We start from the raw sequence: 27,051 nt of genomic DNA on the forward strand, positions 1-27,051 counted from the left end.
GTTAACAAGGAGATTGAAACATCTTGCTTATAAAACTGGCATATCTTTCCTCTATATAAACTCTGAGAAAAAGAGTAGCTAGTAAATAGAGCTGTAAATCCTTTTCACTGTTTTTTAATTAGAATTTTAGTTTAACTAATGTAGCAATTTTTCTAGTTTCCCTCTTCAAAAGTGACAGAAGTACTACAAAAAGTAAGATCATTTTTCTTTATTAAAAAAAATCTGTTGAGTTTTTTTCAAATGTTTGGTTTACCTTTTTAAAAAGAAAATTGATTATGAATAATACTGTCAAAACTTTCTTGGTTTCCTTTTTCAATGTCATTTTTAATTAGAAAATATTTTTCATGCAAGAATGTTGGTCAACTCTAGTAATGCAATTTTTGAAAAGTACCTTTTATAAAAAAGCAGTGCCACTGGAGATGATAAAACAGTCCCTGATATTCCAGGCTGCTCCTTGGTTTGCAGCGAGTGGCATAGGAAAGCGGCCTATTAAAATTCAGCTGATATTCTAGACCGATTCCTGTGTCTAATCCCCAAGGGCTGTAGAGAAGGAGAGATTTTTTACTGCTAAGAGATGTTTAGCTTGAATTGTATCAAGCTAGGAAATTTCAGGAATTAAAAAATAAATCTTTCAGGCTCTGCTAAAATGTTTTTTTCCCTCCACAAAAGAAAGGACAGAATAGAGTGGAGTGGAGAATTTTAGCCACACACAAGTTCAGTGAAAAGATACTTTTTAGCTCTAAGCACCAGCTTGTTGCCAATTTCCGTCAAAATAATTCCCCAGGTTAAATCCTGGTCCTATTCAAGTCATTGTCCAAATGCTCATTGGCTGCAAGGGGAGATCAGGATTTGTCCCGTTCAATTCATTAGTGATGGTATGAACCCCAAGTAGTATTATGCTTCCTTTAAAGAAAGAGAAGCTCCTACTTACTGTTTATAAACTAACGTTATTTCTCACACGTTTATTGTGTTACTCTCCTTAATTTGGTGCCATGCTGGGTCCCTGTGGGATGCCACTCAAACATTATGTCAATGATCTCAAAATTGAACTCCAGTGCTTTATTTTACAAATGGCTTCTAGCAGATGTGTGGCACACTTTATTAACTTAAGTACCCATTAGTTGAAAATTTCATTAGTTTGGGGGAAAGGGATCAGTTTCGTCAATAGATCTGGTATGGGTGGACCCTTTGTGTCAACCTGACCCATATCAAAATGGATTATTGTTGTAAGTGAGACAAGTGACCTAATGTTCTGCCTATTATGCACACATGATCTATAACCTTTTAAAATACTAGTGTGGGAAAGGAGCACACTTCACTGCATCCCCAAACCATGGATTCTTAACAGGTGGCAGTCCCTCTCTTAGCAACGTTTGCCATGGGCTGTCTGTGCGAGCGTATGAATTATCAGGGGGTACAGTTTCCAACCAGGTAACCAGGGGAAAACCGGGATGGAGAATGAAACCAGAATAATGAACGGCCGAGCAGACGTTTTAATGAGCGCAGAAGGCAGCCGGTGGAGCTGGGTCTGTAGTGCCATCGTCTGACTGACCGGCGCATTTCGGCCAAAATGTTTCGCGTGCTGCCTGGATCTTTTGGGCTAATAAAGCCGCTGAGGTAAAGCTGGATGTGGTTACGGCAGTAACATATGGTACATTTTACTCCACAGTTTTAATGTTTTGATGCTGTTTGCTCCTTGAATGATGGCAGCAGTAGTTTCCACTGCATTCGCTTGACCTTGTTTTGGAAACCACGTTAGGGCCAACTTGAAGGCCTCATGCAAAAATATTTGGTGGGACCACCCACTAAAAGATGCACTATATAACCCTTTGGCTGTTTTGTGCAGCGGCTCTCACACCTGCCCTAAACTCCTTGACCTTTTGAAGAGGGAAAAGTAAATCTGTCTGCAATTGATGTATCTAGAAGTGATGGAAGTGAATTTTACACAGCAAAGGACGGTCCTTATTATTAAGTTGTTACTTCATGTTTCTCCTCACCTTGTATTCCACACTATAACACTAGGAGATAAGCAATAATATTACAGTAGCATAGAAACTTGTTTCTGGAGAGCAACCACTAACCATGATGCATCCTGCAGCCTACTGAGAGCTCTGCCAACACACAGGCAAAACCCCTCTGTTCATTGCCTGCTGCATGGAGACAAGCACACGAAAGAAACCTCAGATAGTCCAATAAGTGGATTGGTAGAAAATGCCATTGAAAGAACCAGAGGGAAAAGGACAGCCCTCCAGACACTGCAGAATTGCTTCCATGCTGCAGGGCACTGGTGCCCAAACATCTTGTTCTGGTGGCTGAGTGACTCCCCTGGAAGTACTTGGAGATGAACTGTTTCCGTTCCTCCATCACTGTGCAGTGAGCAATGTGGGCATGTGCGCAGTAAAGCTGATCTGAGCTTGTGCCCTTAACCCAACCTAAAGGGGATATATCATCCTTCATGCATATGCACTGTAAAGCACATGCACCTTCCTGCTGTATAAATCTCTGGCAGCGTCTGGGAAATCCCCGAGAGCAGGATGCTGTTGCAGGGAAGATCGTACAGCTCACCTCTCCTGAGCTCTGCAAGCTGTGGGGTGGGAAGCAGGGTTAGGCTTGAGGAACTGCTCTGTCTGGGGCAGCCCACTTCAGCTGCCATCCTCAGGGGGACTTCTCAGCCCTTTCCCTGCCATATATTGGACACCAGCACATTGGTGATGTGATACGAGGTGTGAGATAGCCAGAAAGATACCAACTGAGATGAACTGATCCTGCCAGAGCCATTGACTTGATTCATAGCCAATTCCTTGCCTCAGTGTCTGGGCAGCCGACAGACGGGATGGGCCAGATGGGACTGACACTTCCTGCTCCTGCCAGCTTTGACTGATTCTCGTTTTTTTGTCAGAGTCAACTGAGGAGAGAGAGATTGTCTAGGTTCCTTCAGGAGCACTGATTCCTCTAAGAGGTACAGGTTGGATACAGAAAAAAATGGCTCAGGAAATCAAAAGGATATAGTATGTGCCCACACACTCCCAGTTGGATTTCTGGACTTCTAAGTGGTTGTGGGACACTTAGTTCACTTTTAGTTGCTCATGCCTGTTTCCCACCTCTAAAATTAAGGTCTGTTTGCCTTGTGTTTGAAAAGTGTTCGAAAGTGTTTGAAGAAGAAGATGGAAGAAAACTTTATGAGAGAATGAAGTATGTTGACTCTTACTATACAGTGTCACATCATCAAAAATTGTGTTGTGAAGCAAAACCATGTTAATGTTATTATGATTAATCTTCTGTCTAGCGCTGAACAGACAAAGAAGTTATGGAGATTTAATTCTACTCACTGCTTCTGCCGACAAGCTGAGAACCTCCCTCTCTCAAGTCAGCAGGGAAACATGCACTCCAGTTGCTTCTTCAGCTCAGGTTCATTGCAGTAATTTCAGTATGTTTTGCTGGAAACTGCTTTCTCACAGCCAGGTCTCCCATGATACCAATATGGAGTGTACACTATATTCTTTCCCTGTTTCCTCCAGAGCCTAATATATCCTTTGCAGCACTTTCAGCTTGAAATGAAGTGTATGACCTAAAGTCTATAGAATAACATGAATCACTGGACAATAATTTATACGGTCACCTCATAATTACTATTGAGTATAACATGACCCTGTTTATTGGAACATATACACGAGAAAGGTTATTTTTGAATTTTTTCTTGTTTATTCAAGCCAACATTGCTCCAAATCTGAATGGATTTATTGACACCACATTAAAAATAATCATTGTCAAAACAACTGCGAAAAAACTTTTTAAAATGGTAGAATCTTCCTGCTCCTGAAACTTTCTTGCAGGGAGGTGGGGAGTGATCTGTGGCTCATGGCTTTTCTGCGGATGGTGATTTTTTTCATATATAAAGAACTGAGATATGCTTAGGGATCTATAATAAGAATGAACTAACTAAATGATAACAAAGCATGTTGTATGTTAATGTTAAAAAAAAAAAAAAAGTTGCATTTGGAAGGAAAGCAGGTTAAAGCAAAGAAGAAGCCAACAACTTAAAGGGGAAAAGTTATGTTTTGGGCTTGTTTTGAAGATTCTCAGGTTTCTGTGTTTACTGCCCCTAAGTTATAACCCCCATGCTCTTCTCCAGGGGAAAGGTAGAAGCAGTGAGGGGTAGAACAGGCAGTGCTCAAAACAGTGGTGTTTTTGGTAATAAACGCAAAAATCTTTGGGCAAAACAATTATGTGTTATTTTGATTATCTGGAAAACTTTGAGGGTTTGAGGATGACTTTTTTTTTCCATTATCATATATGATTTTCAGGGCCACCAAGAGCCCCCTTGAGTCCTGAAAAGGCTTAATGCTGATGGTATACCCTCTCTCAGTACTTCTGGTGTTGAGGTGGAGAAGGAGGAATTTTGATAATCGCAACATTTTCTGTGCTCAGGACCCTTCCTGGCCCGCAAGCCAAACTCTCCCCACTCTCCAAGCTGAGGCAGGGAGCATGAGACACATGCTGGGGGTGGGGAGGATGTGGAGATGTGGAGATCCATTGCCTTTTTTTGCTTGGGCAACAGCTGCAGTTACAGGAGGGACCGTGGTGTATATGACCTTGTGTACTTTTAAAGAGCTATGGTAGGAGGCTGAAATGTCTGACTGGTGTCTGAGTAGGTCTGTGCATATGCAGCCTGCTTGGGCGTACATTTTCAGAGGTTTCTAAGAATGGTTTTGCATTTAGGATGGCTGCAGAAAAGACCTCACATTTCCATGAAAGGGGTTGTATAAGAAGTCTACCTTTGGCATACGTTTGTGGGACTAGAACCAGAGACCTTGCTGAATTCTTCCAAAACTTGATGGGTTAAAAAGCACCAAGACACTTCACACCACAACACTGACCATAGAGGTCTGATGACCAGAGAAAATCAAAGCCTGTGCAACAAATATAGTGAGTGCTGTGCTTCAGAAACCCAACTTGTTGCTCTTCTGGTATTCAGGATCCCTTAACGCCATTGCACATTCCAGATGTGCATTCCAGACTGCTCCACTTCTGAACGTATGCTTGGCTTGACCAAACATGGGGGTGTTTATTCCAAATAGAGATGTATTCATTTGCAGTCATCAAAAAATGTATATTTATGGAGGAAAGTTTGGATGCAGCATGCCAACACCCTAATTATGAGTGTGTAGAGTAAAGAGGTACTGTCAGGCTGCATATGTTTTAAATATCTAAATTCAGAGACCGAAATACGTAGGGACAGCAGATGGATTAGTGACACATTCAGAAAACTATGGGTACATGTATTCTGGTAAATTAAACAATGTCAAGGCATGGGCACAGGCACTGGAAGTTACTCATCCACGCTATTCAATTGTTAGAACAGTCTTTGGTGTGGTTTTGGCCCATATCAACTAACAATATCTCCCAAACCATTCCTAGGTATGGTTTGTAAGTTAGTACAGGCCAGGGACCACTGCCAATAGGCAACATGCCGGCGGCTGTCCTGTTCTAGAGGTTGAGTTTAATATTATGGATGCGATCAGATTGTTCCAGATGGCTTGATGGCCCTGACACTGTTTAGTTTACTAATATAGATGTAACCTTTAGGTTTTTACACTCATTCACTTGGATCTGTGACTCACGTACGCCAAACAAGCAGCTGTGGTGATTTAAGATGTTATTGCACCTGAGCTCTTTGTTACTGGCTCTTGCTGGAGGTTGCTGACCCCACTGTAGAGCTGCCAAAAGTAATGTACTTCAAGTGTTTTAGACCAGTGAAGGTCAAGCCACGATGTGAGGTCTGAATATGGGGAAAAGACTGGTTTAAGAAAAGCCTTCCTCCTCCAATTACATCCATGTATTTATAAGGCCTTAGCTAAGGCTAGAGCTCTCACTGGAGCTGTCGCTGTCTCACTCCAGCACAGGATGCCCTTAATCATGAGTGACCTTTTGGATAATACCCCTTTCTTAAAGCTACTATTTGGCTTCCATGGGCTGCACTGCTTTTCCTGAACCTGTGCTTTTGTGACTGGTGTTGCGCAAGAGTTTTGCACCCTAAAATCTATAGAGCAGTAATATTTTCCCCAATTGCAATCGCACTTGCTTTTAGAGACAAATTAGCTTTAAATGGTTTAATGTCTGTTCAGTTGTGCCAGCCAGAGTTATTATGAATAGAGCTTCCAGCTGCCTGTAGAACTATGGTGGGGTATGGAGATGGTAGGTGGTGCAGTGGTCCCTTGTCCATGGCTGTGAGGAACCTCCAGCTGCCAGTAAAACTATGATGTGGTTCTGCCTGGGGCTCTGTGTGTTTCCTTACATCTTAGGCTGTCTATCCCACAACTCCCTGATAGCCAGGAGACACCCCTCCCGGGTCACCCATGCCACTCACCCCACTGTGACATGGGCCACGCCCAGTGTTCTGCCCGCTGTGACAAGGCCATTTCGTCACCAGGGATGGTGCCAGGAGATCATGCGGGGCCCAGCCAACCCTTGGCTACTCAGGGTAAAAGGGTGGCAAGCTCCCTCTGCCCATGGCTCTGGAAAGCTTCCAGCTCCCTGCAAGACAGTGATGGGATACAGGTGTAGAGCTTTGACAGCTCTCCAGAAGGAGAGGACAGGAGCACACTGTGGTCTGGTTGAATCCCTGTCTGTGTGTCCAGCTGTAATGCATAGGAAAAGCAACAAAGGTGGAGCAGCACCTGGCTCTGCCCTGCCCTCCCCTCTGCCCTTGCTCACCTGGCCAGCCTGCCAACTTGTTGGCCAGCCTGAGCTGGCACAGCCCTTTTTATACACACTGGAGCCGGCCGTGGCACCAACCCACCTGTGACATGGCCACCACCAATGTTCTGCCTTCTGGGACATTGCTGCTGCATCACCAGGGTGGTGCCAGGAGCTGGTGGCTGCCTGCTGTGACATGGCCGTGACAGCACCAGGGCTGGTGCATCACTGTGACATGGCTATTATCTTCTACCACTCCAGCGAGAAGAAACAATCAAATAATAATAATAAACACCAACTTATAATGCTGGGGAGGGAAATTAAGTAGCTGTAGCAGCAATTTAAAGAACAGCAGCTCAGCATAGGTTAAAAGAGAATTAAAAGCAGAAGGTCCTATCCACTGCCCAATTTTAAGGCCTTGTGCTGCTGCTTGCTGTTGAGATTTGTGGGTTTGACGGTTAAATTCAGGAAGAAAAATGTTTGTCAAGTTGACTGAAGGTAATATTTCATACCTTTGGAATTAAAGACACGTCTACTTTCGAACCCGGCATCCACGAGTTACTGATGGCACTGAGGATGTTGCAATGTGAACCGCAAGACTCACATCTTTTCCTCCCTGACATGATTTTGCCAGGGACTGGCTTGTGCTATGCGCTTCAGTTGGACACTGGAACAAAATACAGAAATTAGCTTCCATCTCCTTGGTTCACTGCAAAAGTGTTGCATGCTCTTTAACTGACAGGACAGAGGCAATGGGCAAGACTGAAACACAGGAGGTTTCCTCTGAACATCAGGAAACACTTTTTTATTGTAGGGGTGACTGGGCACTGGCACAGGTTGTCCAGGGAGGTTGTGGAGTCTCCCTCCTTGGAGATACTCAAAAGCCATTTGAACATGGTGCTGGGCAACTGGCTCTCGGTGGCCCTGGTTGAGCAAGGGGGTTGGACAAGACAACCTCCAGTGGTCCCTTCCAACCTCAACCATTCTGTGATTGTGATTCTGTGAAAGTATTTAACAAACAGGGGCATGGTCTGACAGTCACTCACTGTGACCTTCGCAGCCAGATCAGTGGCTTAAACAAAGGGTAGAATATGGAGAAATCCCCCACAGCTTTCTACCAGACATTTCTAGGGCAGTATCTGAAGGAACATGAAAAGGACATAAACAATTTTGAATACAAGGGATAGAAGCAATCACAGCCCTCCGAAAAAGGTTCCCAGACTCTGGTGTGCATATTGCAGTTGGTGTACATATTGCAGTGCTAGACACTCCTAGAAAAATGTGCATGTATACATGAATGGTCTTTTCTGTGTGCTTTTTTCCCAGAGGGCACTATCCCAAAAAACCTATGCTTCACAACTTGGTATTAGAAGACAAGCTCAGAGATAAAATTAATTGGGCATAAGCTGCTTGTCTTGCTCAGAGTCTCCTTGCTTTCTTACAGTGCCTCTTTGGTGGGAGAAACACAGAGCAGTAAATGTAATTTAAAAGGCATCCTCAACATTTCGGACATCCTTAGCATCATAGCACATGCCATTCTTGTCCTCCAAAATATGCGGGGAAAGTGTGGTCGTCTCACACAGTGCAGAAAGACAGCTGCTGGTTAATGGTTCTCCTAATCACAAGTGCCTTCTAATAACAAACAAATTCTACTACTTCTTATTTTAAGCCAAGTTTATGTGTTTATTTTAAGAACAAAGGCCCAATTGCATAAAGTATCAGTGTTGCTCTAGCCAAAAAAATTGTAGACATCCCACCTCTCCCTTCCTCAAAAGAAAAAAGAAGCCTTATCTGGTTGACTGCAAGAGCAACATTCTTAGGTTAATCTCAGAAAGGCATCTAATGAGTAAGAGGAATGCATTACGTCAAAACAAAAGATCACATTTATTGGCTTATCTTTTCCCAAAAACAGTTTCTACATGTGTTGAAGGTAAACAACAGCAGCAAAGCAGGAAGTCTATGACCACAAAATGTCATCTAGGGCAATTTTCTGTGACTTCCAATGTGAGTGGGAAACGTGAACTTCCTCCACTTAGATTACACTAAATAGTTTTGGGAGCACAAGAAGTGATTTAATACACATTTGTGTTGCATGGTTGATCGTGAGTTCCACTGGAAGATTTTTCCTGTGGCTGGGGCATTCATAACTAAGCTTTCCTTTGAGGAGTCTCTGCCATCAAACAGGTGTGAACTCACAGCCTGTCACTTTTTTTGGGTGCTTACAGGGCTTAGGTCTTACCGTGAAATTGAGTAATTCAGGGTGGAAGGTACCTCTGGAGATCTTCTGATCCAACACCCTACACAAAGCAGGGCTAACTTTGAAGTTATATTGAACTTTGAAGTCAGACGAAGTTGCTTGGGCCTGTGCCCATCTGACTTCTGAACATCTCCAAAGAAGGAGATTCCACAACCTCTCTGGGATCTGTGCTGGTGTTTGATCACTCACAGGGTGACTTTTTTTCCCTTCATATGACTTTTATCTATTGCTTTTTGTCTTTTTGCTCTGAGAAGAGCTTGACTCTGTCTTCTCTATAACAATGCAACAGGTCATGGAAGACAGCAATAATATCTCCCCTTAGCCTTTTCCTCTTAAGACTCAACAAACTAATCTATCCCCATCTTGTTCACACGCTGTGTTCTCCAGCCCCCTGACTAGGTTGCTGGCCACTTCTGAACTCACTCTGGTATGTCCATGGCTCTCTTTCACTGGGGATCCCCAAACCAGACACAGCAATCCAGATGTGGTCTCACAAATGCCAAACAGAGGAGAAGGATCTCTTCCCTGACATGGTAGCTACAACTGCCTAGCATGCAGTTAGCCTTCTTGGGCAAAAGACCATACTGCTGACTCCTGTTCAACTTCTTGTCCACAAGGAGAAAACAGATAGGTAGATATAACATGTAAATGTATATATTATACATTGCATACTACATATTATATCTATATATATCCTAAACTTTATCCTCCCCAATGGAAAAAAGTGTGCTTAAAAAAGTTCTATTGCAACCTTATCCACAGCGGAACAAATGGGCTATCTGCTAACTACATTATGGTGGATATCTGTAATCACTCTGGGAGTACTCGACTTCAGGAACAGAGACTGGCTGCACACCAGATACAGAGCCGAAGTGGAGGCAGGGTGAAGAGGCAGCTGAGCTTAGCATCAGACTTTCCAGTATGTGCTGACTTTTCGGTATCAATCTTTGCAGGCTATGCTTTTCTACTTTAAACACTTTTTTTGTTGCAATTATTTGTTTTTTTAAATGGAAAAAAAGTAATGTAATTTTATTAAATAAATCATCTTCTCCCTGTAATATCGACTAGTTTGCATGCCTTGCTAAACATTAAACCAGATGAAATGGGGCTTGGTTACATACGGTTAAGTGGCATGCTTTTTGTGAATGGTAAATGAGATAACTATTTGTTATTTTTAAAAAAATGTTCACCCATAAAAAGAAACATCTCTATTAGACAGAAAAGTGACTTCACAAAGGTGCATTATGTGGCAGCCAAAAATTGAAACGGGTGGCAGATTATTTCCAAAGTTAAATTTTATGGCGAAACCACGATATAAATTAACTGCTAGCAGCCGTTGAGTCGATTCCTCGGATCATTTATCTGTATGAGAGTGTTATATGTTTGATGCCTGGTATGTATGATGGTTTTGGGGTGGACTAGAGTGTTTCTGAGTGATTTAGCACATGAAATCAACTCCAAGTTTCTAGAACAATAAACATGGTGATGGGAGAGAGAAGTCAATACATGTATCTTGATTTCTTGTTCCTCTAAGAAGGTGACCCAGCCGACAGCCCAGCTGAAGTGCCTCTCTACCAACGCACGCAGCATGGGCAACAAACAGGAGGAGCTGGAAACCACTGTGCTACTAGAAAGCTATGACCTAGTTGCCATCACTGAAACCTGGTGGGATGAATCCCATGACTGGAGTGTGGCTATTGAAGGCTACAGGCTGTTCAGAAGTGACAGGCGAGGAAGGAGGGGCGGAGGCATTGCCCTCTACATCTAGAAATGGATAGAGTGTGAAGAGCTATCTCTGAAGAATGGCCACAAGCAGGTTGAAAGCTTATGGGTAAGAATCAGAGACTGAGGCGACAAAGGGAACCTTGTGTTTGGTGTCTACTACAGGATGCCTGATCAAGGGGAGCCTATTGACGAAGACTTCTTACTCCGGCTACAGAAGGCATCATGCTTTCAGGCTCTCATCCTGCTTGGGGACTTCAACCACCCCAACATCTGCTGGAATAGTAGCACAGCGAGCTATAGACAATCCAGGAGACTCCTGGAATGCATTGAGGATAACTTAGGCCAGGCAATAGAAAGCTCTACCAGAGGGGATGTGATACTGCACCTGTTGGCCACCAACGCAAGTGAGATAATCCGTGACATCAAGACTGGAGGCATCCTCAGCTGCAGTGATCATGCATTGGTGGTTTGCAGTTCTGAGGGATATGGGTTAGGTGAAGAACAAAGTCAGGACCCTGAATGTTAGGAAAGCAAACTTCCAGCTCTTCAAGGAATTAGTCAATAGGACCCCCTGGGAAACTGCCCTCAGGGACAAGGGAGTAGAACAGAGCTGGCAGATCTTAAAGGACGCTTTCCATAGAGCACAAGAGCTCTTGATGCCCAGGTGCAAGAAATCAGGCAAGGAAGGCAAGAGACTGGCATGACTGAGTCAAGACCTGCTGGTCAAACTAAAGGGCAAGAAGGAAATGCACAGGCAGTGGAAGCAGGGACAGGTATCCTGGGAAGAGTATAGGGACACTGCCCGGTTGTGTAGGGATGGGGTCAGGAAGGCCAAGGTGCAGAGAAGCTGAACTTGGCAAGGGATGCAAAGAATAATAAGGGCTTCTACAAGTATGTCAGCCAGAAAAGGAAGGTCAAAGAAAGCGTACCTCCCTGATGAGCAAGACTGGGAAACTGGTAACAACAGACAAGGAGAGGACCGAGGTTCTCAACAACTTTTTTGCCTCAGTCTTCACTGGCAGTCTCTCTTCCCACACCTCTCAAGTGGATCAGCTGTAAGATGGGGACTGGGGGAGCAAAGTCCCTCCCACTATAAGAGAAGATCAGGTTCGTGGCCACCTGAGGAACCTGAACATACATAAGTCTATGGGACCTGATGAGATGCATCTCAGAGTCCTGTGGGAATTGGCTGATGTAGTTGCCAAGCCACTCTCCATGATATTTGAAAAGTCATAGCAGTCATGTGAAGTCCCTGGTGACTGGAAAAAGGGAAATATTGCAGCCATCTTTAAAAAGGAGGACCCTAGGAACTGCTGCCCTGTCAGCCTCACCTTTTTGCCTGGGAAGATCATGGAACAGATCCTCCTAGAAGCTAAGGCACATGGAGGACAGGCAGGAGATTCGGGACAGCCAGAATGGCTTCAATAAGGGCAAGCCCTGCCTGACCAACCTAATGGCCTTCTATGATGGAGTGACTGCATCAGTGGATGAGGGAAGAGCTACGGATGTCATCTATCTGGACTTCTGTAAGGCCTTTGACACGGTCCCCCACAATATCCTCCTCTCTAAATTGGAAGGATACGGATTTGATGGGTGGACTGTTTGTTGGATAAGGAATTCGCTGGATGGTCGCATCCAGAGGGTAATGGTCAATGGCTCGGTGTCCAGATGGAGAACAGTGACGAGTGGTGTGTCCCTCAGGGGTCCATATTGGGGCCAGTGCTATTCAATATCTCCATCAATGACATAGACAGTGGGATCGAGTGCACCCTCAGCAAGTTTGCAGATGACACCAAGCTGAGTGGTGTGGTTGACATGCCTGAGGGACAGGATGCCATCCAGAGGGATCTGGACAGGCTGGAGATATGGGCCTGTGTGAACCTCATGAGGTTCAACAAGGACAAGTGCAAGGTTGTGCACCTGGTTCAGGGCAACCCCTCATATCAATACAGGCTGGGGGATGAAGGGATTGAGAGCAGCCCTGCTGAGAAGGACTTGGGAGTACTGGTGGATGAATAGCTGGACATAAGCCAGCAATGTGGCAGCCCAGAAAGCCAACCGTATCCTGGGGTGCATCCAAAGAAGCGTGGCCAGCAGGTCGAGGGAGGTGATTCTGCCCCTCTACTCTGCCCTGGTGAGACCCCACCTGGAGTGCTGCGTCCAGCTCTGGGGTCCTCAGCACAGGAAAGGCATGGACCTGTTGGAGAGGGTCCAGAGGAGGGCCACAACAATAATCAGAGGGCTGCAACACCTGTGCTATGAGGAAAGGCTGAGAGAGTTGGGGTTGTTCAGCCTGGAGAAGAGAAGGCTGCGGGGTGACCTTATTGCAGCCTTTCAATACTTAAAGGGGGCCTTCAAGAAAGATAGGGATAATCTTTTTATCAGGGCCTGTAGTGATAGGACAAGGGGTAATGGTTTTAAACTAAAAGAGGGTAGATTCAGACTAGATATAAGAAAGACATTTTTTATAATGAGGGTGGTGAAACAGTGGAACAGGTTGCCCAGAGAGGTGGTAGATGCCCCATCCCTGGCAACATTCAAAGTCAGGTTGGACAGGGCTCTGAGCAACCTGATCTGGTTGAAGATGTCCCTGCTCATTGCGGGGGGTTTGGAGTACATGATTTTTAAAGGTCCCTTCCAACCCAAACTATTCCTTGATTCTATGATTACAGTGTGTCTATCTACTTCATGGTCTTCAGCACCATTAGAGTTATTAGATTATCTCCAGGTCATGAATTAGTTTTATTCTGACAACTCCATTGAAAAGTAGAGAAGTATAATTTCCATTTTACTGCTGGAAAACTAATATATCAGAAAATGAGGTGACCGAATCATGCAGTGGATCCAAAACTGGCTTAGGAACTGAAGCCCAATTCAGAATGTGAGATATTAAAACTAGCTCCTGTCTCTGTAATGGGTAATATGTTGTAAGGGTAATCAGACATGGGGTATATATTAAGAAGATTTGTAAAAAGCAGAAAGATAGTGACATTCAGTGGAAACCTTAAAAGGGAAGACATAGAAGTCCAGATGACACACATACACACATGGCCACAAAGAAGTCACCAGGTCGTTACTGGGCTAACAAAATATCAACAAGCTTTTTTAAAACAAAAGTGTGTTTCTAAATGGACTGGAAAATTTCAGGTCAAATCTTTTGGAGGAGGAACTGGCCAATGTTTAGTAAGATCAACCATATCACTTCACAAAATTGTACATCAAATTCATCAGGACATTTCAGCTGAAAGGAGAACAAAATTAAGTCAGACTGCCTCACTGCAACATATAACTTTCTGATTTTGTGTTTAAACAAAAATTGAAGCTTGAGATGATGAACTTGGTGGAACACCATTGGTGAAGCTGCTGAATTAATGGGACCTGAGTGGGAAGAGTTACGTCAGCTAACTGCTGACAGGCATGTTGGGAAGACTTGGCCGGCTCGATGTGCTGAAATGAAGGGGATGACCTAAGGATTAAGGATTAGCTTTAGGCTTTTAACTTGACAGTAATGTACATTGTACGTGTGTGTGTGTGTGTGTGTGTGTTTGCATGGATGTGTGCACATATAGACAGATGTGTCTGAGAGAGAGATGAGGTGGCGTTTGTACTGCTGTAATGCATTTGACTTCATAGCTTTGCGTATATGGGCTATGTGTGAGGGATATGTGTTCCTTCAAATTTGGCTGGTTTTCTGTTCTGCAACTTTAAAATGAAATACTTTTGCATAACTTTCCGTATTGTTTGCAAGTAGTTGTAAGCCAGTCATTACCATAGAGAAAAACAAACGCTTATTAAAGAAGCGATTCTATTCTATTCTATTCTATTCTATTCTATTCTATTCTATTCTATTCTATTCTAAATATAACAACAACTGAGAAAGAGCATTACAGAGAGACAAACAGCCTGCTAACAATGTGAAATATCTGTCTGCAGTGTCACACAACACAAAGGTAGTGAGTATTTGTGAGATTTTTTTTTTAATTAGTGTCTCTTTGAGAACATTCAAAGGTAGCACTCTTGAAATAAATTAAATTAACACCTATGCTGAACTTCATAGCCAGTGACACCACCTCTGCACTTCCTCTTCTGCGGCACAATGTGATGCAGACTCGGTGGGAGCGTGAAGTGTGAGGGAGTGAGCATGTACCCGGGAAGTGGAGATTTTCTGGCTAAATGCAGAAGCTTGATGCGATTGCCTTAGCATAGGGGTCTAATAGGATCTTGTTACTGGCTTTGGATCTTAACTGCCTCTCAGGCTAGCCACTGATTTAAAACTTATGAATATTAAAGGCTTTAGAAGCAAAAGAAACAAATGGCATTTCAGAGTCACTGGTGGGTGCCATGTGGGGATGTTTAAGAGACGGGTGACAAAACAGTATATTAATAGATGGAGTGATTTCTGGGGGTTGCAGCACAAAAACCTTCCATACATCAGACCTACCAATAGAGCTATAATTACCAGGGCTTTCAGAGCTGTGGTACAGTTGAATACAAGGGCATCCATAAAACACTTTCTACAGAAAACAGTTCTGAATAAAAACACTATCAAGCTTTTTAGAAATAAAGTCCTGTAATCATAGAAAATACCAGAAAAGGTATTACTGCAAAATAATGAGTAGGTGTACATTCACTTTTTTCCTCTACTTGGCAACAATATTGGACTACATCTTAACTGTGGCAGAGGTAGTGCTAGCAGGGGAAATGTGTGGGGAAAGAAAAGTACGTCATGGAGGCTAACTATTTGCTTTCCATCCCTAGGCAAAGCTGTACACAAACCAGAGCAGAATATTACCTCTGTAAGAATAACCAGGTTGCCCAGAAACCCAGGGCAGTCTCTTTCAGAATAACTTCCATAGAGTAATTATAGAAGTGGCAGGCAGCACTCAAAGAGTTGCAGGTCTGTTACTTTTCCCCATGCATGTCGTTGATCAAGACCATCTTTACTCATCCCAGTGGCTTCCTCTAAGTATCTAACTATGTCATTTGTAGGGCAGATGTATGAGCATTTTCATTCTGTATGCTCTCTCTGCTGTCCATTTGGTTCACTCCTTGCTTCAGACTAAGCCTCAGGTAGCCCAGACATCCATACTGCATATGGCTTTTGGCTCCAATCAGAAACAACCAAAAGTTCCTTCTTTAAGGAAACTTGGACACTGAATAGAGACTTTTTCCAAGTCCTGTTTCCTACAGGCTATATAACCTTTGAGCTAGTTCATATCACTTGTTCAGAGACAAGAACTTACTCCTTGAGTCCCAAAGGCAGTATAGATTTATTCATGAATTCAAGATTGTTTCTAGCATGTCCTCTTGAAATCATTTGCTGGGAAATCAAACTGAGGTTAAAACTTGTGGTGGGTCTCTGCTTAGAGCAAACACCTGGCAAATTCTTCACAACAGAAGCGTGATGCAAGCATCTTGCATGACCTTTGTTACTTCTGTAAGTTGGTGGTGGTACTGCTGCTCAGTGTGCTTGATCCTCGCACTCTGCCAATACCCAGACTAGCAGATGACCCTTCTCCAGCCATTCTGAGATCTAATGTTGCTGTTTATTCTCCTAACAGCTACCAAAATCACACTGTCAGAATATAAATGGTAAGAATCATAGCATGAGTTTGTGGTCAGTTCCCACATGCTGGGAAAGCGGCCATGGTTGGGTAAGGCAGAGGGGTAATTCTGTCTAAACTGACGTGAATACAACAGAAGAGGAAAGACACAGGACTGGCTGAGAAGATTTCAATTGCTGGAATGCTTCAGGGGAATTTAGGATGCTTGCAAAGTAAGTATGGACCAGATAAAGAATACAAGATGTGGTTGTGGGGAATGATAGCATTAGCCATGGAAAAAATTGTCCTACATTGTTACCTATACTACCCACTTGATTTTGCAAACTTATATTCATGTAGGTATGTACCCAGTGTTATAAGACTGACTGGCTGGCTGTGAACACAATTACATATCCAAATGCATGGCAAGCTCACAGAGAAAAAAATACTGTAAGGAAGGCAAAGGCAAGGGCAAACCTTGGCCCATGCCCACTGCAGAGACATTCTCATCAGTAAGAGAAACAGTGAGGTCTTCCTTCTTGTGCAAAAGTAGGTAAAAGAAAAGTTTTCCAACACTGCAGAACCATAGAAGGTTGGAAAGGACCTCTGAGATCATCGAGTCCAATCTGTTAACCTAACTGCCTGATCCACCTCTAAACCACGTCCCTAAGCACCACATCCACACATTTTTTGAATACTTCCGAGGACTGTGATTGCACCACTTCCCTGGGCAGCCTGTTCCAATGCTTGACCACTCTCTCTGTGAATGGATTTTTCCTAATATTTAATCTAAATCTCCCCTGGTACAAACTGAGGCCGTTTCCTCTCATCCTATCACTTGTTACTTTGGAGAAGAGACCAACCCCCACCTCGCTACAACCTCCTTTCAGGTAGTTGTAGAGAGCAATAAGGTCACCCCTCAGCCTCCTTTTCTCCAAACTAAACAACCCCAGCTCCTTCAGCCGCTCCTCACAAGACTTGTGCTCCAGACTCTTTACCAGCTTCATTGCCCTTCTTCGGACACACTCCAGCACCTCCATGTCCTTCTTGTAGTCAGGGGCCCAAAACTGAACACAGGACTCGAGGTGCAGCCTCACCAGTGCCGTGTACAGGGGCACTATCACCTCCCTGGTCCTGCTGGCCACACTATTCCTGATACAGGCCAGGATGCCATTGGCCCTCTTGGCCACCTGAGCACACTGCTGGCTCATATTCAGCTGGCTGTCAACCAACACCCCCAGGTCCTTTTCTGCCAGGCAGCTCTGCAGCCACTCCTCCCCCAGCCTGTAGCATTGCAGGGGGCTGTTGTGACCCAAGTGCAGGACCCGGCACTGAGCCCTGATCATCAATGAAGATATTGAACAGGACCGGCCCCAACACTGAGCCCTGGGGAACAGCACTTGTGCCCAGTTGCCAACTGGGTTTGACTCCATTTACCACCACTCTCTGGGCTCGGCCATTCAGCCAGTTTTTTACCCAGCGGAGAGTGCACCCATCCAAGCCGTGAGCAGCCAGCTTCTCCAGGAGAATGCTATGGGAGACTGTGTCAAAGGCCTTACTAAAGTCCAGGTAGACAACATCCACAGCCTTCCCCTCATCCACTAAGCAGGACACCTTGTCATAGAAGGAGATCAGGTTGGTCAAGCAGGATCTCCCCTTCATAAACCCATGCTGGCTGGGCCTGATCCCTCGGTTGTCCCGCATGTGCCACATAATGGCACTCAAGATGATCTGCTCCATGACCTTCCCCGGCACCAAGGTCAGGCTGACAGGCCTGTAGTTCCCCGGATCCTCCTTCCGATCCTTCTCGTAGATGGGTGTCACATTAGCTAACTTCCAGTCGACTGGGACTTCCCCAGTTGACCAGAACTGCTGGTAAATGATGGAAAGTGGCTTGGCCAGCTCCTCTGCCAGCTCCCTCAGTATCCTCGGGTGGATCCCGTCTGGCCCCATGGACTTGTGCACATCCAGGTGGAGGAGCAGGTCAGTGATTGCCACCTCTTCAACAACTGGGGCTTCATTCTGCTTCCTATCTCCGTGTCCCAGCTCAGGGGCCTGAAAAACCCGAGGATGACTAGCTTGACTATTAAAGACTGAGGAAAAGAAGGCATTAGGTACCTCAGCCTTCTCCTCATGCTTTGTGGCAATGTTTCCCTCTGCATCCAACAAGGGATGGAGATTCTCCTTGGCCCTCCTTTTGTCACTGATATATTTGTAAAAACATTTTTTGTTATCCTTCACTGTAGTGGCCACTTTAAGTTCTAGCTGGCTTTTGTCTTTCTAATTTTCTCCCTGCATAACCTAACAATATCCTTGTGGTCTTCCTGAGTTGCCTGCCCCTTCTTCCAAAGATGGTAAACTCTCTTTTTTTCCTGAGTTCTAGCCAAAGCTCTCTGTTCAGCCAGGCCGGTCTTCTCCCCCACCTGCTCGTCTTTCGGCACATGGGGGTGGCCTGTTCCTGCACCTTTAAGACTTCCATCTTGAAGAACATCCAGCCTTCCTGGACTCCTTTGCCCTTCAGGACTGCTTCCCAAGGGACTCTGTCAACCAGACTCCTGAACAGCCCAAAGTCTGCCCTTCTAAAGTTCAGGGTAGCGGTCTTGCTGACCCCCCTCCTTACTTCTCCAAGAATTGAAAACTCTATCATGTTGTGGTCGCTGAGCCCAAGACAGCCTCCGACCACCACATCGCCCACCAGGCCCTCTCTGTTCGTGAACAGCAGGTCCAGCGGGGCACCTCTCCCAGTTGGCTCGCTTACCAGCTGCGTCAGGAAGTTCTCTCCCACACACTCCAGGAACCTCCGAGACTGCTTCCTCTCTGCTGTGTTGTATTTCCAGCAGATATCTGGTAAGTTGAAGTCTCCCACGAGAACAAGGGCTAGGGATTGTGAGACTTCAGCCAGCCCCTGTAGAATGCTTCATCTGTTTCTTCATCCTGGTTGGGTGGTCTGTAACAGACTCCCACCAGCGTATCATCTGCCTTATTAGCCTTCCCTCTGATCTTTACCCGTAAGCACTCAACCTTATCATTACCTTCGTTGAGCTCTAGACAATCAAAACTCTCTAACATACAGGGCTACCCCACCACCTCTCCTTCCTTGCCTGTCCCTTCTAAAGACCTTGTAGCCATCCATTGCAGCACTCCAGTTGTGCGAGTCATCCCACCATGTTTCCATGATGGCGACTACGTCATAGCTTTCCTCCTGTGCAATGGCTTCCAGCTCCTCCTGTTTATTGCCCATGCTGTGTGCATTGGTGTAATGCACTCCAGCTGGCCTATTGATCTCTTCTCCAACACAGACATGCCACCCCTAGGCTCATCCCTAGCAAGCCTGGTTTTATCCCCTTCCCCCTTCAAATGTAGTTTAAAGCTCTCTCAATGAGGCCTGCTAGCTCCTGAGCAAGAATCCTTTTCCCCCTTTGAGACAGGCGAACCCCATATGTCTCCAGCAGGCCTGGTGCTAGGTAGGTTAAAGCAGGTTTGAAGCAGGCTATAGGTTAAAGCAGGTTTGAAATCCCCTGGACTCACAAGTTCTGGTGGGCCTGGAACCCAGAAATATTAAAGAGAAATTAAGGAAGATTTCTTCAGGAGATAGTCCAGGCTCATACACGTATCACAGGCACTGGGGGTCAAAGGAAATTATGTATTATACTGAAGAATAATATCAGATAGCTGGCAGGTAATACCCTGGGAACTGTGCAGTTTGCTAGGGGGGTTTTGTGTTTTATGTACAGTTAAGGATGAAGCTATTTGCTGGAGAGAAGACAGCTGGAATAGAAACATGGTGGAAGAGCTGTTGTAACATCTTACTGTCAATCTAAAGACAGAATTTCAAGCCTCCTAGCAAAGTTGCCCTGACACCTACTTCCCCTTAGTTCAGCCATGACTGGTTATCAGGTTGCTTGAACTGGAGATAAAAGATGGATGGACACGATCTAGTCTGCTTTGACCACACTATTTCAATTTCCTGTTATTGAAATGTGCCTTCATCATACCAGTTCAATAGCATTCAAAACTTCTGGCAGTCCTCTAACTGGACTGTTGAATGGTGGATATAAAGGTTTTATCAGATATACACTGGTATGTACACGTGTGGTGTTCGATGCAGCCAGAATAGCGGTAGGCTAGTACAGAAAGTATTCAGATTGGTGGTTGCATCTGAGTTTGGCATTGCGGCCTAGGCCTCACGGTTGCAATCAGAATGATAATGCATTTGCATGCAGGGATACCATAAGACTTCTCTGTCTTTGTACAATGATATATTAGAATGCTGATGAAGCCAGTTGCTCATAAACCATTTACCAAAGGGTAAGTATGGTGTTAAGTATGGTAACCTAAAGTCATATCAGTTTAGTCACGGAGAATCATAGAGTAACTCAGGTTGGAAGAGACCTTGGGAGGTCTCTAGTGCAACCTCCTGCCCAAAGCAGGGGCAACCTTCAACTCAGACTGCATTGCTCAAGTCTTTGCCCAGTCAGGTCTTGCAAACCTCCAACATACGCTTTTGTTCTACAAGGTCCCAGTTTGCTTTAATGCCTTGGATGGGTAATGAAATAAGGGAAAGGGTGATGAGAGGTATATGGATATTTCCAAGTTTAAGGCATGGGACCAGAACCCAGGATTCTTGGCCCTGTCAGGCTTTCTCTGGGATGCTAGGTAAAACTGGGTAAAAATATATAAAGAGGTTCTGGTTAGTGTTGCACAGGCAACCTTCGTTCTGGCCTGTCTTGAATTTGTTAGTGGTTAATTTTCCTGTCTGCATGGTTTTTCAAAGATATTTTTGTGTAGATTTTTATAGACAATAATATAGCCTTTGTCCTACAGGATCCCAAAGTGCTTCTCAAGTTATACACCTAACGGGCCAAAGCCTACTCCTGCTGAGGCCAATAGACATTTTGCCATCGATTTCATTTGGGCCAGGATTTGGCTGTGTAGAAATGGAATACAAACAATTCTGTATGTTCGTATGGCCTTTAATAAATTTTGGTTTCCCACCTGAGCAATAAATCTGCCAGCAGAAGAGTAGTACGAAATTTGGTGTCACTTACTGAACAACTAAATCTTTCAATATAAACTTTGTAAGGTATCAGTGGGCCATAATGACAGTTGCTCTAAAAGTATCAATAGCATAATTTAGAGCCAGAGGTGGATGATGCACTGTATGGTGTGTGTGGATGTGGACACGTGTGCAGAATCTCTGTATACGCAGCAAATTATACATGTATTTTCTAAATCACTTAATAAAAGATCAGCTCTAGTTAGTTGCATAATCTAAAATTCTGGAACATTTTTGCTGTCCTACGTCTGCAAAAGTTTTTCATTTAGGAACACACACGTTTCTTGTCAATGTTATTTCTACGATCGCTTAGTTAGAGCAGGGCATATTGTTCTCTGAATTTCTTGTTAAAATGTTTCACTTAATTAAACTTTTACAACCAGTTCTGCTCTATGTCTGATACTTGCTGTAAATTATAAAGAAAAGCTCCTCTGGCATTTATGAGAATTCAGACGATGAAGAGTATAGGAAAAAAAAAAAGAAACAGTGTCAATGAGCCCCAGATAGTTGCTGATTCCCAGTTATCTCCCACACAATTCAATTTAATGAAATATTTCTTATTATATAACCTAGACTGAAAAAGAGGTGAAAATAGAACTAATAATATTTCAGATGATTATATTGCAAACGTTTCCTAAACGGAGTGAATTACAGCATAATTTGAATAATTGTGGGTTTGTCTACAGTTCCGTAACATATTACATGGAAAATAAGGCTAAAATTTGCTGGAACCTGAAAGAAAAACAAACCAACAAACAACAGGAAAAGCCGTGGAAATTCGAGTTACACCTGATTTTACGTGCTTGTGGGACATACCTATGCACACACGCAAAGATACACACCCCTTCCTGTGTCAAAACATTGCCAGAGCTACAAAGGGGTGTTTGAGATGACTTCTCTGCTGTGGGGATTTAACAACAGCTAAGTTCCAGCAAGATCTCATTTTTGAGAGCAAAGTTCTGCTTCCAGGCCCTCCCAAAACTAACTGTGGGATGACTGCAAGATGGCTGTCACATCGATTACAGGACTGAGAGCTTTAATCCAATTGGCGGCAACGCTGCTATGAGACTGGGAAATCGCCTCTAACCTCTAACCGCAGTTTAGTGTGCAAACTATTGTGTTTGCTCTTGGGAAGCTTCACTCTTGCCAAAGAGAGCCAGTATTTATGCTATTTGGCATATTTATTATTCAGTTAACCCATTCCTTATAAGTCAATCCTTTTTTTAGAATTTATAACCCCCCCCAGAAGTACGGGTGATGGACAGAAATAAATAGCCATGAGGGGGAAAACAAAAGAAAACAAAACTTTAAATCTCTCTTCTCCCATAACTTTTATAATTTCTTCTATTGTCTTTTGTTTCACAGGACTATTTGTCATGATGAAGGGAAGCAAGAATCAGACAGTGTCTGAGAAATCTGGTTGTGCTTAAACATTTGTGAAATTCAGGGAAATGAATTGTGCAATCTTACATCAAATAAAGATCAGATGACCCACAGGCTTCAGTTTCCTTGTAAATGAAGGTGAAAGGGCTCTGCAGCCAACATTTTTATTTACTGGGATACTCAATAGGACATGTAAACAGAGATTTTTATACCTCTGGTTCTCCCGGGCAGGGTGACATATGCAGATTAGTTCTATTCAGAATGAAAACTCCTTATTTTACAGTTCACAGGGGACTAATCCATCTCTTTATCTGAGAATTATTGCTATATTTGTGATGGCTGAAAGCTCTAAAGAGAAAACGGATTTACCTTACGTTCTAAGAGATGCCCACTCTCTGCTGACAGCCAGATGTGCCTGTGTATACTACTGTGCTTGTCAGATTCTGATTTGGGGGTTAATGTAGCTCATCTGATAAAAATCATTACTGGCAGACTTACTCAGGTAATAATATTAGCTGGTAATAGGGATATGAAAGTCGTATAGCCCAACTTGCTCTGAGACCCGGCTAGATTGGTGTGGACCACCTCTGGAGGTGGGAGTGTAATTGCTGCATAAACTCAACACGGGCACCGGGCTCTCCCATTTCCAGGACCTGAGCTAGCATCTTTGTGTGGTGCTGCTCTGTGCCGTATATATGTACCTGCTGCCACAAAGCTTATTTGGGTATTTGTAAACTGGTTCTCCATTGCTTCGTGTATGTAACCAATCACACCATGGGATGAAACCAGACTGTTTTCCCATTAATGAACAAGCAACAACCATATTACAGAGTGAACTGATTGTATCAAAACAGACATGTACACAAAATTGCTAGTGTCGTTTGTTAAAGAGTTTATTCTCAAAGAGGCAACATTATTTCAGCCTGAGCACGCCTTTCTCAAGGACCATCTCTATAGTATTCCAACAGCTGAAAATAAACCATAACAGGCCCACACATTTTCCACTCAAAAGTAGTCCTATTTTGTGAGTGAAGTCTTTAACATTATTTAAATTCATCTTTAAATTGAGAATTCATTTAAATGAGGTCTAGGCTTCAGCCTAGGAGACTGAGGGGGAAAGTTTTTGACTCCCATCATATACAGTGATGTCAGTGAAGCTTTGACAGTTAACTAAACTCACGATAAGTAAAAGTTAGACAATTTGATGTGAAATCAGAAATATCATGGGGAAACAGGTAAAAAAAACCCTGTATTTCTGAATCATAAATTAGCCAGTAGAAAGAAAACCCATCTAAAATTCTTGGCATAGTTTTCTGAAAACTGATACATGCATAAATTTATTTTTCTTAACAGAACATTGGTATTATTATCTGTGGTTTTCCAGGAGTCAGATTTCTATGTATGTTTATATTTCTATGTTCTTTTTCACTTTTTGATGTTATTTCCAGAATTCATTGTTTTTTTCTTCACATTTTTGTACATGCTCTTTTCTTCTTCTTTTTCTCCCAAAATTATCTGTGAAGGTATTTCTATGCTGGGAAATAGATGTGTTTCCAAGTTCTTCTTCAACTGGCTTAGGAATGTGACCTATATCTTAACACCTGTTTATTCTTTGTATTCCATAGCTTTTGTGACTATTTACAATATCTATTGCACATTACTGGCTTGATCCAACACACAGTGAAATCAAAGCAAAGACTTCCCATTGACCTTGACAATTGTTGGATTGAGCTCTATGGTCCAAGTAAAAGTAGCTGTAATGAATGACACAAAAATGTAATAAAGAACTCATTTATTGGCTTATTAAGCTTATCAAAATAACCTAGTGTAGATTATTCAGTTTTCATTTACAAATTCAGATTCAAACAGTATCTACCTGAAGCTCCAATATGCTAATTGCTGTTATTTTTAAATACATTGTGGTACAAACTTAGTACTTCTCCTCTTCTGCGTGTCCATTCAGGTCTTCATGCGCTGCTGTATATTTTCCATAATCTGCTGAAGACTCAGTTGCTCAGTGGCAAGTTGTTCATCAATGAATCTTTGCATTTCTTCCCATTTCCTGGAGCCTTGCTCAATGCCTTGCTGAATCAGTGTGCGTGTTAGTTCCACTTTTTTTCTGAGTGCCTCTCTGCTTTTTTGGGGCATTTGGTAAATGGACTGCAGGTCAAAAGGCTTGGGCACATCTATTCTAAGCTCTCCTTGACGAACAGCTATATATGGCTTTATGCTCTCAGCTGTTATTTGCTCAAACCAACGAAGAAGTTCTGAAATATATTGCAGGAATGCAGAGTAGTTTTCTATAGTTAGATCAATTAACCTCTTGGCCTCACTGATTAGCTTTTCTTGGGAATGACTAAGCTGCCCATATATCTCCTGGAGTTTTTCTTTGACTTGCTTGTTATGTTCATCGATTTTCCTCTTAGCAGCTGTAGACCAATATCGGATTTTTTCCTGAGCAGCAGATGAGAGCTCCATGACCTTCTGTTTTCCTTTTCCTTCAGCATCAGTTATAAGGTCATAATATTCCTGGCTGTAGTTTTCCACCAATTCCCTTACTTGGTCTGTCAGGCGTGTAACTGAGTCAGCAAGATCTCCAACATACTTGTTGTGCCAATCCACTAGTGTATCTATTAGATTCTTCAGCCATCCTAGTACCTTGTCTTCCACCTCATAGTATTTCACTGACCATCCAAGTGTAGTTGGATCAAAATATTCCTCCCGCAATGCCTTTACATAGAGGAGCAGCTGGCGCAGCTTTTCTGAAAGGTCCTGGAATGTTTTCTGGCTAAAATCTTTCAACTGAGAAATGTATTTTTTAACATCTTCTGCCAAGGATCTCAGTTTCTCTGCATAGTCTGAAGCCATTGCATCTCTGTAGAGCTGTTGCGTTTGGACTTTGATGTCTTCAAAATTTTTGGACTGCAAGCTTCTAACCATTTCTTGTACCTTCTGAAAAACTTGTTGCACTACTTGTTTCAGTTGTTTAAGCCTTCCTGTGAAGTCAGCTTCCTGGAGAGTAGCAAATGTCTGCCTGATTTTCTTCTGCAGATGTTTCAGCATTTCTTTAATTTGATCAAGTACATTACGACCTCTAAGAATTGTTTCAGAAGCAGGAACTTTGACTTCCAGCTCATTGATAGCTGCAATCAAAGCATCAAAGTACTCCTGAAGCTTTGAAAGGCATAAATCAGCACTTTTTGCTACCTTCTCTGTAGTCATAAGGTATATTTCTTCACCAGTGTACTTTTCAGACAGCCCAGGGACCTGGAATTTTGTGGTCTTCAGGAATTCAATGGCTGAGTCAATTAGGTGTTTTATTCTCTTGTGGTACTCTTCTATTATGTCAATTGTAGCATCCAAAAGCTTTGCTTTTATTCTTTGATAGTCAAACTGTTCAGCTTGATCTGCTGCTTCTTGATACAGTTGTTTAGCTTTGACCTTCATCTCCTGATATTTGCCAGAGGCCTCATTGGCAGCTGTGCGAAGCTGAGCATCTATTTGATCTATTTGTTTTACAGCAAATGAGTATGCTTTGTCAGCATTATTCTGCATGGCATTCTTCATCTTTAAGGTGGCAGCACTAATTTCAAGTCCCATATGCTCTTTATGATACCGATTAACATACCTATAGGCTGCATTTGTCATTTTAGGTACTTTTTCTTTTAGACCCAACAGCAAGTCTTTGGCAGCATCCTCTTTCCAGTTGAACTTCATTTGAATCAGGTCAGGCTTCTTGAAGGATATCTCACTTTTTAATATGTCAATGTCCTTCTGAGGAGCAGACTGAAAATATAGAACAGGATAAGAAAACGGTAGCTTGTATATAAAACAAATCCGATATTATTTATGAGTGTATTTCAACATTCTCATTTTGTATCTTTAAATTTATTATATATCAGGACAAATACACTACAATTTTTTGTCTACTTTGCTCTCATCTTGAAAGATCATTTTGGAAGAAATTATATTGTATCAAGCTACTTTGTGCCTCTTCAAACAGCAGGACCAGAACATAACTTAGTCTGGTCTTTTTTTAAATTTGACTGAAAATAAGATTTTTCCTTCCTTTGTATTAAATGCCTATCATGTCTCATAAAGCATGTGAATTACTTGGGAAAATGAGCCTTCTACTCATTCTTGAAATCATTTAAAGTTAATTCAAAAAGCATTTTCTTCATATGAAAATATTAGAGGATTTCATTTTGCAATCATTTAAATCAATGAGACAATTTAGAGAGTTATCTAGAGTAATTAAAGATCCTCAAATAAGAATCTATTTACATAAACACATTTTCCAGTTTTCAGTAGTAAATAGTGAATTATGAGTTGCTTGTAATTCCTAAACTAGTATATCATTTTGGAAGGTAAGATTTTAAGTTTGAAATTGT

General features: G+C 43.0%; 1 protein-coding gene across 1 annotated transcript in view; it reads right to left on the bottom strand.

The window, feature by feature from the left end:
- Nucleotides 1-24,619: 24,619 nt before the first annotated feature.
- Nucleotides 24,620-27,051, bottom strand: part of APOB (apolipoprotein B) — a gene marked incomplete at both ends in the record, with an annotated part of 36,028 nt that continues 33,596 nt past the window's right edge. Inside the window, one exon of the mRNA XM_082305567.1 lies at nt 24,620-26,446. Coding sequence (XP_082161693.1) covers nt 24,620-26,446 — 1,827 coding nt within the window. The remainder of the gene's footprint in view (nt 26,447-27,051) is intronic.

This window comes from Platalea leucorodia (genome assembly GCF_965183815.1).
Source record: "Platalea leucorodia genome assembly, chromosome: 3".
Taxonomy (NCBI): domain Eukaryota; kingdom Metazoa; phylum Chordata; class Aves; order Pelecaniformes; family Threskiornithidae; genus Platalea; species Platalea leucorodia.